Genomic DNA, 17876 nt, shown 5'->3' on the forward strand with positions numbered 1-17876 from the left:
AATTAATGATGAAAAAACGATTAACTTGTGCCAAATAGATATTTTTGTAACAATTAACAAAAATTAACAAAGGGTTAGGTAATGACTTAGTTTGCTATTTATTAAGGCACCTTATATAAAGTGTTACCGAATTTTCTTGTTTGTGTTGCATTGTGCAACTTTTTTGCATTACTGTTTTGCACAAAAAGCAGCAAGTTTGACATATGTCTTTAACAATCTTCCTTGACTAAAGTAGACTACATTACCTATACTTTGACCTTTATTTCCTCTAATGGTGGATTAACACACAGAGAGGTAACCGAGTCTCTGACCGCCGAGAGCAATCACAGGTAGGCAGACTTAAGACTCCACAAGGCTCTTTAATGACAAGAGTTCAGTGGGTAGACAATGAAAGCGGATTAAAAGTTCCCCTTGTTTGTAACAAGGGTCTATTTATATGATGTGATTAAAGCTTAACGTAAGAGCAATGCGGTGTAGTAAATCATCCCGTGTGTGTGTGTGTGTGTGTGTGTGTGTGTGTGTGTGTGTGTGTGTGTGTGTGTGTGTGTGTGGCATTCAAGGACATTGGAGATAAGACAATTGTTCTCCAATGCAGAAATATTTCCCAGATTAGGTACAAACACTTAACGTGGTCATGTAACCCTCTCAAAGAGATAACATCAGTACACCCATTTAAACACTAATTTGTCAATATATATATATACGACAAAACAGCATCTCTGTCTGGTGACGCCTTCAGTCCGGAAGATGTTGTCACTATACAAAGTCTATGATGGTGATCTTAAATCTTAAAAAACATGAAGCTAAAGTCCTCACAAACACCTAAACCCAACGACTTTCTAAAACAAAGGAAAATGTAAGTTTTAGTGTAGATGTTTTAATGCTTTTTTGTATAAAAAGAAAAGGTGTAACATTATTTCACACTTGAACGCCCGGCATAAAATTACCCCAACGTTTAAGGCTAATATATAAACAAAACGTAAAAGGATAAAAAATTCTATCAAAATGGATCAGTATTAAGACAGAAATGAGGCAGCAGTGGTTCAAACAGCTATGTCTTGCATTCAGGAATTCTTCTCAGACCTCAGGCTGAGCTGTCAGGTGCTGAGCAGGTGTGATGAGAGAGGGTCTGAGTAGGTCCAAATTAAAAATGTTAAAATGGTGGACATGTTTTGCAAAAAATAATTTGAAATCAACTTGAACATCTTTTGACACCAAAAGAGGGCCGGTCCCTAGCTCATTGCCCACGCAAGGCCATAAAACAAGGCATGAGAACGACAATTAAACTCTGACCGTCTCAAACCCAATTAAAATATCCTCTACCAAAATATACTTACATGAATTACTTCAAGAGTGGGTACTTTTAACTTTTCTTTGTGCACACCGTTATAAAAGCTCAGATTTGAGTGCACTTGCGAGGTGGTCCCATGATACATCCCATAAACCTATTGGAAAGTGAATACTGTTCAGATCACGCTGAAATCGTCTGTTTGCTCAGTATGAGCAGCTTTGGCAGTAGCTCCAGGACGGGGGTCCTGCGATGTGAGGTCTGCTATGTGGCCCCCGCAGGGCCCAGCTGTGGCTGCTGCTGCCGCCGGTAGAGAGACAGCACCAGGTCCCGGATCTCGTCTCGTTTCCTGCGGACCTGCTGCCGTGGAAACCAGCGCTCCAGGCGCAGCGGGAGGTCAAAGTGCAGCACAGGGTCCTAGACCGAGGACAGCAGGACAATAACACAATGGGGGAGGAGTCAGGATGACACTTCCTCCACACATCCATGTCCTCACATCATGCGTTTTAGACAAGAATAGGCTTGAAGGGCGGGATAGGTCTGGATGACCAAACTATCGTAGCGGTTTCTCCCGGCTTCACTAAAACGTCGGTTTACGATATAATTTGGCATAGTTAATGCTTTGAATCGAGAGTGCCCCTGACACAGATGTAAACGATGGCAAAACAGCACACATGTCTTTGATAATCAATGTGCGTCAGTCAGTACGAGAATCCTGAATCGCCATTCAAGAACTTCACACAATGTCTTATCAAACAAAACAAAGTGCAGTGTTGCTGTTGTTGACATTCGTGGCAGGCACATTCACGCTAAGTCAGGCAGAATCAGCCCTACAAAGTGATTTTGATGAATTATGTCGGAAACTGATGTTTAAATGATGGCATTTCCCGTTAAAGCGGTTCCTTTACCTTCAGAAAGCTCTCCACGTACTGCAGGAGGTAGAGGCCGCAGTCGCTGCAGTTGTCCTGCAGGGGGACGCGGCAGTGGGCCCCCTTCATCTGCTCAGCGCTGAAGTCCCTCGTCGAGCCCCGCCGGACCTCCCACTCCGCCTGCAGGTACCTGGGGGCCCACGCGGATCAGTATACACACATACACACACACACACACACACACAGCATATGTGCTCTTTCAGGCCCACGTGTGGAAAGGGTTTATACTCACTCCCTCATGAGTTTGAAGATGCGCTCGTGGAGGGAGAGCTTGAGGGAGTCCATGATGAGGATGCAGGGCCTGGAGGGGAGACACAACCACTCACACCATCAGCAAGCCTTTTGAGATTGAGTCACTAAAACACACGTCGACGCTGGAGCTTCACGTTTCAGTAGGAATACAGTCCAACGGTTGTTCACATTAAGGACAAACTTCTTGGTCCATAAGGGTTTTGGGAAAATTGGGTCACATCTCTGCTGAGGACGAGCGGATTGAGAGCAAAGAGTGATCCTCCCGCTGTCTAAGTATACACTATTTAGAAAGGTATAGCATTTCAACGCTGCCCTGCTGTGTCCTTGGTGCTGCCCAGCGACGGGGAGGTTGATATATATATATATATATACGTGCACAGTGGAAGACGGCCATGTATGGCGTGTGGCAGTGTTCATATTAAGTTTCCCCCCAAACCGGAGAGCCAACATCTGCTCGGAGAGTTAGAGATGTCTATACGAGTGGCCTCAAATTACCAGACCGCCCTGGAGTTTGTCGAAAAAAAGTAATTTGGTCTGGAATTTTCTCAAGGTTGGAATGGGGGGGGGGAGTCCAGACGATTTAAATCCAGACAATAATAATAAGCAGTACTGGTAAAAAAAAAAAATATATGAATCCTTGCCTTCGTCTGAGAAATCCAATGTGACCAATTATGGCTTAAAAAAGATGAAGGAGGGTGGGGGGAGGTACTGTTTTGACTACTGAATATTTAATTGTTCCAAATGATGATAAATGATACGCCATTTAAAAAATATCAAGACCAATGTAATTCTTGTGTTTCTTTCGTTTGTGCAGCGACTTCATTTTCTGGACAGAACCCAGTATCACCTTTTAAAAAGGGATCCGAGCTGCTGTCCTGCCGTTTAGTTGTCTGTGTGACCAACCCCACAGTGACGATTTATGTTGAGTGTGTGTGTGTGTGTGTGTGTGTGTGTGTGTGTGTGTGTGTGTGTGTGTGTGTGTGTGTGTGTGTGTGTGTGTGTGAGTGTGTGTTCGAAGGCTCGAGACCGACAATAATTTGTTAGGAAGAATACCAATGGGCTGTTGATAACTTCATCAGAAATGTAAATGACAATCACAACATGAAATGACTTCGGTGCGTATCGAGCTCAAGTTGTGCACCGTTACAGAAATATATATATGGAGTATGGCATCAGAATTTCAGCTTTATTGGCCAGGTTTGCGTAAACAAACAAGAATTTTGACTTCGGTCAACCCTTTGCTCTCAATGCACAGCATTGGCGTCGGATTCAACTGGAGCTGGATCGCAGCCTGAGGTATTAAATATAACAAATTGAAGGTGGTGTAATATTTCATTAACAGAGGTTGTTTGACAAATTCTGTGTTGGGGGAAGCTCTTCTGCAAAAGTGTGCATATGCACACCGTTTTTACACCCTTTTAACAAAAATATTGTATGCACTGCAGTGTGTCACTTGGCATCTACTTGATTCAAACTAGATCCTCAACATAAACGCACACATTTGGTTGATTAACTTGCCCGTTTTACAGTTTATTCCTACCCTCAAGCATTGAGGGATTTACAATCAACCCCTAAAACGTTGAAGGTTTATAGGCGAAAATTTTATATGTATAATTTCAAAAGGGACATTGCATCGAGAGGTCCTCAGCGGAGAGCCGTAAAAGAAAATTACAGCCGTCATAAGCCTAGTGGGAAGCACTCGAGACTTTTCAAAGCTTTTCAAACCGAAACCGCAACAAAACGAACCAAAGGTAAAGTTAGGCAGGAGTGTGGGGGGAGGGCGATAAGTCTTCTGTGGGCACCACCGGGCACATGAGGGTCCTGGTTGAATACAAACGCTAACTCTAGCGGGGTGGTCCTCTAGGAAATAAAGGAGAGAGAACTACTTCGCCATCCTGTTGGTCTGAGCGTGTAGCCATGCACTCACCTTTTGCACACAGTGTCCCTCTGACAGGTCGCCTCTGTGCAATTCTGCCAAACGGAGGGAGGGAAAAAGGAAATTCAAAATGAGGACCACAATGAGGATCTGTTGTATGAGAGGTAAGGGGGGGCAAATGGCCAGGGGAAGTATTGGAGAAGGGGGCATCTACCGGGGGACCGGGTTGGCTGTTTTCTGTGGCCTCCTCTCCAACTTTTTCTGAAACGCAACACATCGATAATCAATTAAGAGTAGGAGCAGCCAACACCAGCGTTCAAAGCAGTCATCCAGCCTCTTTCTCGCCCCGTTACATAATCAACCATACCCGTCGGCCCATCTGCTTTTACGGTTAGCGGCGACGAAGGCTCTACCAGGATGGGGCCATCCGACTCCGGCGGGCCCGAGGCCACCTCCTGAACCGGGGGGCTGGAGGGCCCGCTGTCCCCCGACGTGGGCTCCCAGCCGGCCTCTGTCCGGCGCGCAAATGACGGCTCCTCCAGACCAGGGAAGCAGATGACCACCAGGTACCAATGAGCCCTGCAGGAGAGACGTAGAGCGAGAGAACCGCTCACGGTGAGGATCTTCTCAAGGGGTCACCAGGGCTTGTGGACATTACCCGAGGTGAACCCAGTTGATGCTGATGGTTGAATGGAGTATGGATTGAGGAGCCTCACTCTAAGTCCATTCTGTCACCATGATAAAGATCAGCTAAACCAGGCCCTCAAAGCATACACTCCTTACAGCTAACATCGCTTTAAGGTTGTGCTTTGAAGAGTGTGTGTGTTGTAATACCAAAGCAATGACCAACACACACACACACACACACACACACACACACAGGTGTCTGCGTTTGTGTGTGTGCACATTCACTCAATGCAACGGTTGCTTTTGCTCCATTGTTCGACCTGAAGACCCCCAGCTGAAGTCAAGTCGAACATTAGTCTGGTCTAATGTAGCATGTGGTTATCGGAAGGACAGACTACCACCCCCACCCACCCACCCTGCATCCTGCATCCCAGCCACACACACACACACACACACACACACACAAATACTCACTCCTGATTGACGGGCACAAACAGGAAGTCCTTCTGGAAGATGTCCACGTGGCGCGTCCATGTCTTGACCCGCTGGTGGCGCCGCAGGCTCTGGCTGACGGTGGCGCCAGTGCCGTCCTCGCTGGCGTTGTCGCGCCGCGTCAGCTGCTTGTAGAAGAAGCTGCTGAAGACGTGCGAGCGCTCCACCACCGCCGCGGGGGCCTGGTCCAGGAGGAACCTGGTGAGGAGACACACACACCACGTCAGCCTTAGACACACACGTCAACACCCAAGGAACACACCACGTCAGCCCTGGACACACACCAACCCTAGACCAATACCAACCCTAGACACACACACAACGTCAGCCATAGACACACACAACATCAGCCATAGACACACACCACGGCAACCCCTGTGCATCCACGGATGTTGTGGCAGGGCTCCTAACACACTCCTGTTCCTATACAGCGTTGTCCTCCTACGACTTAAAACACCAAGACATTCAGGGAGACTCAGAGACGTGGGTGGTGATGGCTGGATCTCGAAGTATAGATTTGCAAAAATAATACATTTGAATATTTCTTTAACTCCGTTTGGGATCGGCATTTATTCATGTACAGAGCCCAGATCTCACTTGAGGTAGAAGTCGATGATGACGTCGTTGAGGTACTGTCCGCTGTCAAGGCACTGAAGATCCTCCATCGTCACAGTGATGCCTCCTTTCAATGGCGGCGGAGGGAACTGGATGAGCCTGAGGAAGAAATATTATTCTTATTATAAATAGTACGAGTTCTCAGAGCTCCAGCGAGGCAGGGCTCTACCCCCTCCTCGGTGAGCCTGAGTGAGCTGCTCGATTGGGGGGGGGGGGGGGGGGGGGGGGGGACGTGCCTGCGTGCCAGCCCCTGGTGCTTGAACTTGGTCCAGCTGGCATCTGGCGTGGCCCGGGTCACCGTGTAGGACTCCCCGGCTCGGCGGTGACACAGGGTGTACTCTCGCTCGGCGGGCTCGGGTACGGGAGCGGGGGTCGGCTGTGAGGGGACATCGTGTCAGGGAGGGTGTCCACAAAAACACGCACACGCGATGCCTTCGGTGTGGAGAGAGAGAAAGACGCAGAAGAAAAAGGAAGCAGAAGCACTACTCACCTCGGCGGGGCACGCCTTCTCGTCGCTCTGCGCGGAGCTCTCTAGCGCCGGGGTCGCCTCGTCGTCTATCACGGTGCTGGGCTCCGACGGTAGGCCGGTGTCGGGGTCGCACACCTGGATGTGCAGGTCAAACAGTGCCGCCGGCTCCGGGGGCGACGCGGGGGGATCCGGCGCGAGCTCCGGACTGTCCTTGGCCCCCAGCAAGCTCAGAAGCTGGGGGTCCAGCCCGATCCTCCTGATGAACTCCAGAGAGTCGTCCAGAGACATCTCCGGCGACTGGATGTCGTCCAGCTCGCTCAGGATGTCCACGGGCCGGTCGGTGTGCAGCTCGGACAGGTTGCTCAGGGAGGCCAGATCCAGGGCCGAGCGCAGCACGGCCGACTCCACGCCTTCCATCCTGGTCCGCAGGCTCAGCAGCAGGAAGGGGCTCACCTGACCTGTGGAAATACAAAAACGCCGGCGTAGGAACGTTCAGGGCTACCCTCCCGAAAACACGTTTCTACACGGGCCGTTGGCTTGTGACATGTGCTCATAGAAAGGTGCTTGTGTTCGTGCTTGTACTCATTCACTGCATGCACGTTCTTTTCTCCGTTTTGTACTTGTCTGTACTTGTGTGTAACGTCTTTTGCTCGGCAGTCTCACCCAGGCTGTCCGTGCGCTGTTGGCCTGACATCTTGAGGAGAAGCGTCTGTGTGGCGACGGCCTGGGGGTAGGAGACCAGGAGCAGGAGGAACATGGGGGGCTCGAGGTGCTCGCTCTGGTACCGCAGCCCGCGGGCCTGCAACTCGCTCTGCTCCCACAAGCTGTAGCTCCGCAGCTCCTTAAACTCCACCGCAAATAGCACCGGCAGCTTGCTACTGGAGTCTAAGAGCGACGGGAGCATGTGTTAGCATTAGTCTTTATCCTCGGATATGCAGAAGACATACTGTTGCTGCTACAGCATATACATTGCAAAGCCCTAAATTATACAATTCCTCGCCATCTGTACAACAAGGATCCATGGTAAAAACTTAATGCAGGTCAAAGTAAATGAGGATTTACTGTGATTTAATGTAAGGATTTAATTGGAAGAGACGTTCACAACAATCAGGCTAATCTGATTACCCAGTGCAACTTTGTTTTCTTTGGATGTTTTGATGGACTGTGTTTTGGGGGATTATTTAATATACCTGGGTTTAAAGAGCACATGACAAAAACCCTTTGTATAATCTGTTTAAGGTATAAATAGCCTCTCTGAAACCCATTCAGTACAGTGGGTCAAGGCTGAATGTTTAGGACTGACATCAGAAAACAAGCATGTTTTTGCATATTGTTAGAGGAGAGGTCAAAGGGCATAGACTAAGCTCTTTACTGGACCTCCCTCAGGGGATATTTCAGGAAGTCCAAGGGGAGTTGGTCTAATCCGCCAGCACAGATACACTCACACTGGTCGAGGTATACTACAGACTGCTGGATGACATAAGGAGAAGATGTTGGGGAAGGTGGATAGAGAGCTTAACATAGCCATGACCGCCATACCAGAATCACTCACTCACTCCACATAAAAATGTAACATTAATTTGACCTGCTCAATTTTGAGGTCAACCAATAACAGATCCACTTTGCCTGTGTTGAACGAGGTTGACAAGTCTGTAAATGACCATGACCCAACAGAGTATAAAGGGGGAAACACAAAATACAGGCAGATTCACGAATACACGTTGACGTGACAGTTGTAGCTAGTTAGACCCAAGGCTCTTCTTTACCGGTGTTAATGGTAAGCTATGCAAGGCAGAATGCTTTCTGAAAACATCCTATTATCTACAACCTTTTACGGAAAGACAATGAATGACTGGAAGAAATAAAAAGGTCTCTGGTCAGATGAATGTATGAAGATTTGAATGCACATCATTACCTTTTAACGGTATGAGGAGTCGTCTGCCCTGAATCTGTACAGGCAGAGAGAACTATGCATTAGTTGCAGCTCTCTAATGTTAAAAACCCAACACACACACCCAAGTACATGTGAATAGGGCCGGAAGTTACCATGATGTTCCCGTTAGAAAGCCCCTTGTAGCATCCAGAGTGCAGGGCATAGAAGGAGAGGGTCGTGCACGAGTAATCCTGACTGGAAATACTGGACACTAAAAAAGCCTTCAATTCATCATCTGGGAATTTGTCCTCCACCACCTGCAGTAACCACACACACACACACACACACACACACACACACACACACACACACACACACACACACACACACACACACACACACACACACACACACACACACACACACACACACACACACACACACACACACACCATGTTATCATCATGCTAAGCAGCGTAGCTTTGGCCCCAATAGCCCTTCAAATCACCTCCCCCTGCACCCTCCCCCACAAATGTGATTCATGATGGGAATAACTCCTCAATAAAGAGACTTTATCTTCAAAATGATTTATGTTATGTTTAATAATGAAACCCCAAGGGCACTCCATCACCTCCACCCACCTTTGTGTTGGTGTCTTCTTCCTGAGCGACCGCCGTTTTCTTTGGAGCCTTTTTCAGAGACCCCGTCGCTCCCACACAAACCTTGAGCTGGCTGACAGGACTACAGCGGGGGTCCGGCTCGCCTGCCTCGCTCTCATCGCTGGACAGCACAACTGAGACAAGCACAACGACAAGGCAAAAGAGTTACAAGTTTGTCAACACACACACACACACACACACACACACACACACACACACACACACACACACACACACACACACACACACACACACACACACACACACACACACACACACACACACACACACACACACACACACACAGGTAGAACTCCCAGGTTCAGAAAGCCTTGGGGTTTGAGTAGGTCATTGCAATGATCTTAGCAACACAAACAAGATGTGCAGCTAACGAGTGATTCCCGGCCAGCCCGGGGCTTTTACTTTGTCAAACCGCTGGATTCTTGCAGGTATGAAGACACACTGACGTGACAGGTCTAATGACATTAGAAGGCAGGCAAAGGAAAGTAGCAATCCCCAAAGAACCACATGAGCTCAAAACAGGAAGCACGACAGCTGTTATGCTAGAGTTAGAGAGTGCTGTTATAGTCATGAGGCAGATGGATGCATGTGCACACAGCAAAACAAAGCCTGGCTTGCACCGTCACCCACACACACAGAGCACGTTCGCCGTGACAGATAGGTGGACAGAAGTGTTTTCCACTGAACATGAGTGAACTATCTGGCTCTCTACTCACTGGGATCAGAGGCGCCGCTGTCGTCCTTGTTCAGTCCAGGGGATGCGGTCGACTTCCCGGCCCCCGATGGAGAAACGCTCGGCCTCACGCACTCTCTCCCAGACAACGCCCGTCTGTCCAGGGTGATTCGCACCGGCCCGCGGGCCGGGCTCTCTGATTGGCTGGGATGGCTTCTGCCCCGGACGAGGAACGGCCGTTTGTTTTGGGGTTCTCCGTCTGCCTTTCCATCGCCGGGGTGCCGGAAAAAGCTCCGTGAGAGGTCGCTGGCGGCCGTGGGCGCTCCGTTGCGGTGCCCGCCCGGCGCGTGGCTCCGCCTCTTCAGCTGAAGGCGAGATGTACTTCATGAATCCAACACGGGGAATTTGGGTGGTCACAGCGAGGAGTTACATATTTCAGACGACAGAGGCAACTGAGATGCATTCAAGTGCAGGACGGATGTGGAGAGTGAACGCAAGAGACGGCCCTCTTTTGTATACACATCCTTCGTTTAGAAACGTATACCCAACAAGATGTCCACTCTGCTTCGGTCTACGTTGCGGTCGCTTCCTCCTCGCGCCGAGCGATTGAGATGAACACATTGAAACGAAACACACATTTAAACAACCATGCAACGCATTTGCTTAACACCCACTAGGATCTGTCGCCCGTTCGATCCCGGGTCCGTCCATCTGCCTCGAGGAAGGCCTCGCCGACTGCCGGTCCAGGGGGTGGCGTACGGCCCCCCGCCGGGGACGCAGTGGGGGGCCCACGCGGTTATAAGGGCTGTGGAGACATAATGACACCGCAAAGCTCATTAGAGTGGAAGAACAGAACAAAGGAGGGGCCGGGGGGGGTCACAGAGTATGAAGAAAACCTGTAAATGTAACTGCTTTTTGTTGTTGTTTTTTACAGCGCTATAACATTTTGTGACAGTGCGTACTTAGCCTGGGAGTAGGTCCAACCAAATTACTTTTTTGGGGAAAGGTGAAATTGTCAGGGGAGCAGGCAGCATGGGAATTTGGAAGGGAATGGATTAGTCTTTGATGCCATCTCACTGCCACTGTGTGTGTGTGTGTGTGTGTGTGTGTGTGTGTGTGTGTGTGTGTGTGTGTGTGTGTGTGTGTGTGTGTGTGTGTGTGTGTGTGTGTGTGTGTGTGTGTGTGTGTGTGTGTGTGTGTGTGTGTGTGTGTAATGCACCCACCTCTTCCTTCTGGATATCGGCCGTCTGGTCTTATCGAGGGCTCCCTGACTCCTGTTGCCTCTCTCCTCTGGCTGGCCTTCTCCTGTGGCCTCCTTCCCAGCACAGATGGAACACATATTGTATCGTTAGATCCCATCACGGTGATGCCGAAAACCCAGCACAATGGGCAGTCTGGCACAGACACACTTAACAGATTTGTTATAGACTTCTATTTAATGAGAGAAAGCCCAAGTTAAAGAAAGACACCCCCAAACTGTTGTGAACAAGAGTTGTGAAATTGGGGACGTTGTGAAACACTAATGAGTGGTATTAACCCCCGCCGCCGATGAAATGATCGAGATTTGTTCCTGGAAATAGATTTACAACAGCCAACAACAACCCTCGAGGCCAGACCTCAGCGGACGATAAGCCCCGATTCCTCGCACAGCCATGAATACCTGCAGGGCAGTGAAACGTTCTGCTCTTTCAAAGCTATTTTCAGCTCGTCGGTCTGAAATACTATCTCATATCACCGTGACAGTTGAAGAATTACCAAGCCAAAGATTGTAAGCCAAACATCGGAAAAAGCCAACAATTCTTTCTTTGAGATCAGAAAAGTTGTCAAGAGTGTTGTGATGAGTGGCTGAAATATTATGTTTCAACTGCATGTAGTGTTATTGAAGGACATAACAGGACAGAAATCTGAGAAAAACAAACCGAATTATGCCCTGAATATGCCCCTTATGGACTGTTCCATAACAATAACATTCAGCTGAAATAGCCACAGCCGCCCAGTGCGCTGTGTACCTAACCACCTCTCTCTCTCTCTCTCTCTCTCTCTCTCTCTCTCTCTCTCTCTCTCTCTCTCTCTCTCTCTCTCTCTCTCTCTCTCTCTCTCTCTCTCTCTCTCTCTCTCTCTCTCTCTCTCTCTCTCTCTCTCTCTCTCTCTCTCTCTCTCTCTCTCTCTCTCTCTCGTCATTACTCTGCCACCACATATGTGGTGCTCATAGCCCCTCAATAGCTGGGTATCCCCCTTTACCCGGGATTACCCCACTATTGAGGGACTGTGAGTACCACAAAGGGGATATAAAACCTGGGGGGGGGGGTTACTACCTGGGGGTGATGTGGTGGTCGGGGACCCTTGGAGAGGCCCCGACCCGCGTCTTCAAATTGGAGGCCGGGGACTGAGGGGCGAGGGCTCTCCTCTTCCCCTTCTGCACCTCCTCCGACCTCGACCCCCTGCGACCCGAGGAGGGCGGTGTCTGGCCGTTGGTATTCGGCGACGTCTGCGTGCCGTTCGCCGTGAGCTGGCTGCACCTCCGCCTTCCCAGGAAGGCCCGGCCCGCCTCCGTCCGCAGCACGTCTCTGAGGATCAGGCAGGGGCTCTTGCTGCAGGACGGAATGGGAGGAAGAGAGCCACACTCAAAGCCTCGTCGTTGTTACGTCACTCGTATGCAGTTGGTTGTACTTACATTAAAACCTCCATTTACCGGCAGCTCAGTAACTAGTGACACTGGGACCAAGACGCGACGGATGAAGCATGGCCGAGAAGTGTGTGTGTGTGTGTGTGTGTGTGTGTGTGAGAGAGTGTGAGTGTGAGTGTGAGTGAGAGAGAGAGAGAGAGAGTGTGTGGAGACATGATAAGCTTGGTCTCGGGCGCTTATGAACATCCTTTATCGTAAAGCAGGGACACACACATTAGAAATTAACTGGTCATGCAAAGTTCAGATAAGAAGAAAACTTTTTTGGGGGAGGTTGTGGCTATTCCGGCCGTTGATAACACTTAGGGGTAAAAGCAAGAGGTTTGTATTTTTTACTTGAAACTTTAAGCAATGTGAATGCAACCATTTTGACCTTTCCAAATGTTTGAGTATTAAAAGGGTTTTAAATTTAGACAAATATTGCGCCACATTCTTGAAAGTACATCAAGACTTCTGTTGTCCGTACCAAAAAACTGTTGAGCATTAACCTCCTCAGTACTATGGTTTTTGGCATCGGTATAAAGATCTTGTCGATGTCTGTCTTCTCCTTCTCCTAATAAGAATAGTTCAGTGGAGGAATGAATAAATGAATTGTGAACTTTGACCGAAAGCCTCTGTAACTCACCATTGGTTTAAGTGGTGAAGGAAGACCGCTTTGCTTCTTAAATTGGACCCTGGGTGAGACCTCTGACATTGATAGGGAGTCACACCGCGGCGAATGCCATATTCGTTGGAAATAATGTTATTCGAATCGGGACGTTAGTTTATCTTACAATTTTTTGTGGATGCAGCACTCGTTACGTAACGCACAGATCTTGGCAGTTGTTCTTTGTTTCTGTGGCCTTGCTAGTGTTAAAGAGACACCAATCGTGACTAAACCAAAGTCGTTTCGCAAAGCTCTCTGTGGCCGCAGTGGCGCATCGCTCATAGTTTGTGATCCATCAAATCCAAAACACCACGGGCGCGACTCAGCACTATGGAGTGTAATGAGTAATGTCTCACTCTTTCCTACGTATTCTTTCTGCTCCACGATATTTTCTCTCTGGTAAGGTAAGCCTGGATTCTGGTAATGATGTGAAAGCATGTCAAATCAAATAAAATGCCATATTATATTAATAGTAGATATTGTAACGTACTTTACTCAAGGGCATGTTTTGGCAATTTTCATAATTGGCTCAATAAAAGTCACAGGACCAATCATAGAAAGAAAGGGGTATTGTTTTAGGTTGAATGTGAAATCATAGCTTGACTTGTGCCAAAGTTATGGAACTATGCAGCTGTTCTATCATATATGCATATTATGCAAAAAAAAATTGCACTATTTAACTTTATCAAATGATAAAAATAAATAAAGTTGAAAAAGATAAAGTTGTTATAAAACAAATATTCTAAAAGCGAAAAAAATATTGGGCCCTGTTCACTTTTTGCAATGCAAAACTTAAGAATGTCTTGGTTTGCTATAGATCCTTTTACAATCTACTGCATAATATAATGAATACTAAGAGCTAGTACCCCATCTTGTGAAGGTTTGGGAAACTACAATTGGTGGGGACATGAAACCACAGATTTAATCTTAACCTAAAACTCAAGCAGAAATCAAGGGGAAAGATCTTAAAGTAATCTATGCTACTTTGAGATTATATTTTCTATGACATGAAAAAATCCAAGGGCTCCATGTTGCATCCTACCTGGCTAATCCCAATCGGACAATAATCCTCTGGTTGTGTTCAAACAGCGTGGTCCCCTTTTTGTGTTGAGTGTCAGGGTATCTGACCTTGTATTCCACGACGTTGGTACCATTTATCTGTCAGTGGGAGAGGCAAGGAAATGTAAGGTAAGGTATCACCAGGGCTCCACCTCCAGAGCAGCACTGTGGTGCGCTACAGCATGTTGTGGTGTGTACACCACTTACATGGCCCGATAACTTCCCACGCTCTGGAGAGCTCCGTGACTTGGGGAGCTTGAGCGGATTCCCCATCTATGGAGCAACAGAGCTAACCGTCACCCTGCTTGACTGGACTTACTCTTGCTTCTATTTTACCATGTGATGAACTTTTTCAATGTAATGCTGTTATCATCATGCTAAGCAGCGTAGCTTTGGCCCCGATAGCCCTTCACCTCCCCCTGCACCCTCCCCCACAAATGTGATTCATGATGGGAATAACTCCTCAATAAAGAGAGGAGTTAGTCTACCACCACTTGCAAATACCAAAAAAGTGGATACAATATGTTCTTTTATAGACTTATGAGAATTTCAACAGGAGATTTACAAAATAATAAGGCATTGACATAAATTACTATATACTTTTCATGCGTAGCATTCATGCGTAGCTTATTGCGATGAAGGTATAATATAAGGCAATTTATCAAAACAACATAGCTTTTCATCATGAGAAGACCATAGTATAAATGCGATGACCAAGGGTATTATTGATGCCGAGCTCTACAACACCTTAAAGAAGTGATTAAAAGAAGTGATTAACATACCGAGGTGTCCTTGTCAACCGTCAGAGATATAGTTAAGGCTTTTCTGTGCTCCATCATGCTCCGGGGATGGGAAGACAATGCCAGAGCACGCTGCAAGAGACCAACGATCAACCCAATTTAATTTTCATTCCATGTAGTTCATCAGAGTATCACATTTGAATTCCTCAAAACAAAACTGATATCAAAACATGGTAATCCCCATGTTTTAAATTCACCCAATTACGGCTTAAACTGATTCAGATGGTCAAATTCAATTTAATATTTTAATATCAATAATTGATCTACAGGTCCTGTGGGTCAACGTATATTCAATTGGAAAGCACCTGCCGAAGGTAGAAGCATAACCAAATACCGATATTAACAGAGAAGTTTTAAACAGAAATACTATTGTAAGCTCTCTGAACAGTGAACTATAATATAATAAAGCCAGCAACATGCTGCAAATATAGATGTATTAAGTACATAAATGACCATTGGTCCCAGTCCACTTACTGTTTATATTTACTTAGATTATCTCATTTGATTAATCTGTACATGATCTAAACAAATGGTTAATGTTTCCATTTCTTGTCCATTTGTAATACAAGAAAGTGGTTTCCTCTTTGTATCAGGGGATACTTCATTTTCTCACTTGACAACATTCAACTGCATATAGGCATGGAAAGCCCTTTGAGACTTGATTGAGAATAGATTGTGTGGTGGCTTTACAAATGAACGTCCCTCAACTCATACCATCTGGAACATAGATGACAAGATTAAGTTTATTGCAAGTTTTCAATGAATAATCAAGTTGCCACATCACTCTTGCATAATACAATAAAGTACTTCACTTGGTGTAATGTCCGCACACATTTTGGGTCAGTTATGTTAATAATATTAACACATACTATATTTTCCATCTCTACACACGAATGTCAAACAGATCGAGATGGTGGATGAGTTGTTATGGTATTTATATGCGGTAATAAGCGATTACATTTGTAATATATGTAATTGAGCGTCCTTTATGAAAAGGCTATGCAGCAGCAATGTATTCGTAGGTGCCTGATACGCTTAGCTTCCTGGAATTCCGTGAAGGAATAACCACTGATTACGAAGCGATCAAAGCCTTGATATCAACATAACACTTTACACTATGGCGGTCGCAGAACATGTCCTTTGTGTTTTGCAAAAACAGTGAAGTGCACCCATATCATCAGTGGATTAGCTGTAGCCAAACACATAGCTCCATCCTTTCCAAAGCTACCATTAGAGGAGCTCAAAGCTTACCCAATAGCCGTGCAATGTTTTAAATTACAGAAGAGCTCCAATTAATGTTTAGAACAGCGTAGAGGTGTCTGATAATAGCTTCCAGCAGATTCATCCAATCATAATAAAGGCACGCTTATCGTCGTGTCGGTATTATATCGTTCATGCCTTTCCTGATTTAATTCAACATCCGGTGAACTCCGGAAACTGACGTTCTTTGTGGACGTACAAAGTCCAAGCCCAGCAAGGAATAATGTTGCTGTCATTTCAAACTCTCCTTGCTTGAATGTGAATGTTTCTTTTGTTGTTTGTTTGTCAATAGCTGTGTTCCAGGTTTGAAAGCTTTTTGTCAAACAATTATATTCTCAATTTCCGTCAAAATTAATTACACAACCAAAAATATTCCACACTATATTTTCTGTTTTCGTTTTTATTTTTGGTATTTTAGGTCACCTGTGTTGATTAAATAAATCTGCAGCAAAAACATCCGGCTTGCCCAGCCCCTCGTGGGAGGGGTTGACGAGGAGGCCATCAAACACTGGTGCAGGCAAGACAGTAAACAACTCGTACTGACTGGTCATTGCTCACATTATTGATACTTGATAGACTGCATCTTGTGTTTTGGAAATTACAATGTTTACGTTTTAAATGTTATTTAGTCAGATGTTTAATGTCAGGAGCCAAGCTTTTGCACTGCGTTCCCTGAAGATATCCTGGGGTCCGGTTCTTCAGGGCTGTCAAGCTCAGAGGCTGCAAGTGCTGCCTGTGAGTTGCCCTTGGACCCATGTCCTCCTTCAGCTAGGGAGAGAAACCAAATACAATTTAAGTTGAGAAAGATAACAATTTAAAAAATGACAATCATATATACAACTAGTCTTTTATAGGTTGGGTTTAATTATGCTCGCTTGCCAGCAGGAAGTCATATGATCCAGCTCTCTACCTTCAGCACTACATGGTGTAAAGATGGGTTTCTCCGATTGCTCTCCCTTAGCAATGGATTCCCGGATCTTCCTGACCGCGTAGACGCTGGCTGTGAAAGGAGATACATATCAAATAACTGCATTTCATAAACTGCAAAATCATCTAATCTATCGAACGATGCCATAAACCTACCTTTGATTATAAGTCAAACCATTGTTGATTTGTTATTGTCGACACTATTACTATGGTACCGTATACGTCTGTAGTCGTACCTTTAGGTTTTGTAACTACACACAGCACATTCCCCTCCAAACGCATCACGCGCACAAGCTATTATCAAATTCAGGGGGAGGAGTTTAACGATAATCACCCTTCTGATTGGCTATGCAAGGATGTTCACAACATAGATGTTATAACCATGTTAGATTTGCTCATACCGCTGTTAATGGGCGTTGTTCTTTTTTTTTAAAGAATACAAAAAAGTAGGCCCTCCTGGCTGCCTTCAAAATGCACGACGGTCGCTGCAACACACATGCGTCCCTCCGAAATGTATCCCATGGAGCAGTTCACTCACCGTGTGCCGTGTATTTTCCTAGGCCACCACCAACAACTGCTACTTTGTAACCGTTTCTACTTCCAGGCGCGGATTGATATGCAAACTTTCACACAATGATTGGGCGTTATATATACGCTCATTAAACAAGTTAGGAACCAATCAGATCGCTGGATTTAAGCCACCCTTTGTATAATTATTTTTATGCAC

At 46.4% G+C, this 17876-nt stretch overlaps 1 protein-coding gene across 4 annotated transcripts; it reads right to left on the reverse strand.

Annotated features, from left to right (window-relative positions):
• Nucleotides 1–30: 30 nt before the first annotated feature.
• On the reverse strand, nucleotides 31–17786 carry senp7 (SUMO specific peptidase 7). 4 transcript variants are annotated; one of them, XM_056579143.1, is made up of 24 exons: nucleotides 17688–17786; nucleotides 17133–17222; nucleotides 16214–16990; nucleotides 14945–15034; nucleotides 14370–14435; nucleotides 14146–14261; nucleotides 12090–12365; nucleotides 10998–11089; nucleotides 10449–10579; nucleotides 9818–10139; nucleotides 9063–9214; nucleotides 8595–8738; nucleotides 8464–8497; nucleotides 7212–7433; nucleotides 6570–7006; nucleotides 6316–6455; nucleotides 6062–6178; nucleotides 5447–5662; nucleotides 4713–4924; nucleotides 4560–4606; nucleotides 4397–4440; nucleotides 2450–2518; nucleotides 2197–2347; nucleotides 32–1705 (listed from the first exon to the last, which is right to left on the reverse strand). In XM_056579143.1, the coding sequence occupies exons 4-24, from the start codon at nucleotides 14999–15001 to the stop codon at nucleotides 1553–1555; spliced, it is 3198 nt and encodes a 1065-aa protein (XP_056435118.1). In that variant the 5' UTR covers nucleotides 15002–15034; nucleotides 16214–16990; nucleotides 17133–17222; nucleotides 17688–17786; the 3' UTR covers nucleotides 32–1552. The 4 variants fall into 4 exon arrangements, with proteins under 4 accessions (XP_056435120.1, XP_056435118.1, XP_056435117.1 ...); XM_056579142.1 differs by lacking the exon at nucleotides 17688–17786 and adding an exon at nucleotides 17306–17673; XM_056579144.1 differs by lacking the exons at nucleotides 14370–14435; nucleotides 17688–17786 and adding an exon at nucleotides 17306–17673 and having other exon boundaries at nucleotides 33–1705.
• Between the last annotated feature and the right edge of the window lie 90 nt (nucleotides 17787–17876).

Source organism: Gadus chalcogrammus, chromosome 20 (genome assembly GCF_026213295.1).
Source record: "Gadus chalcogrammus isolate NIFS_2021 chromosome 20, NIFS_Gcha_1.0, whole genome shotgun sequence".
In the NCBI taxonomy this organism is placed as follows: Eukaryota; Metazoa; Chordata; class Actinopteri; order Gadiformes; family Gadidae; genus Gadus; species Gadus chalcogrammus.

Excerpts from the sequence above, each read along its gene's own strand:
- senp7 (XM_056579143.1), bottom strand. The coding sequence starts at position 15,001 with ATGATGGAGCACAGAAAAGCCTTAACTATATCTCTGACGGTTGACAAG. Across the intron at positions 9,215-9,817 it reads CAGCGGCGCCTCTGATCCCA|TTGTGCTGTCCAGCGATGAG; the intron begins GTGAGTAGAGAG and ends TGCTTGTCTCAG. Across the intron at positions 4,925-5,446 it reads TTTGTGCCCGTCAATCAGGA|GGCTCATTGGTACCTGGTGG; the intron begins GTGAGTATTTGT and ends TCTCTCCTGCAG.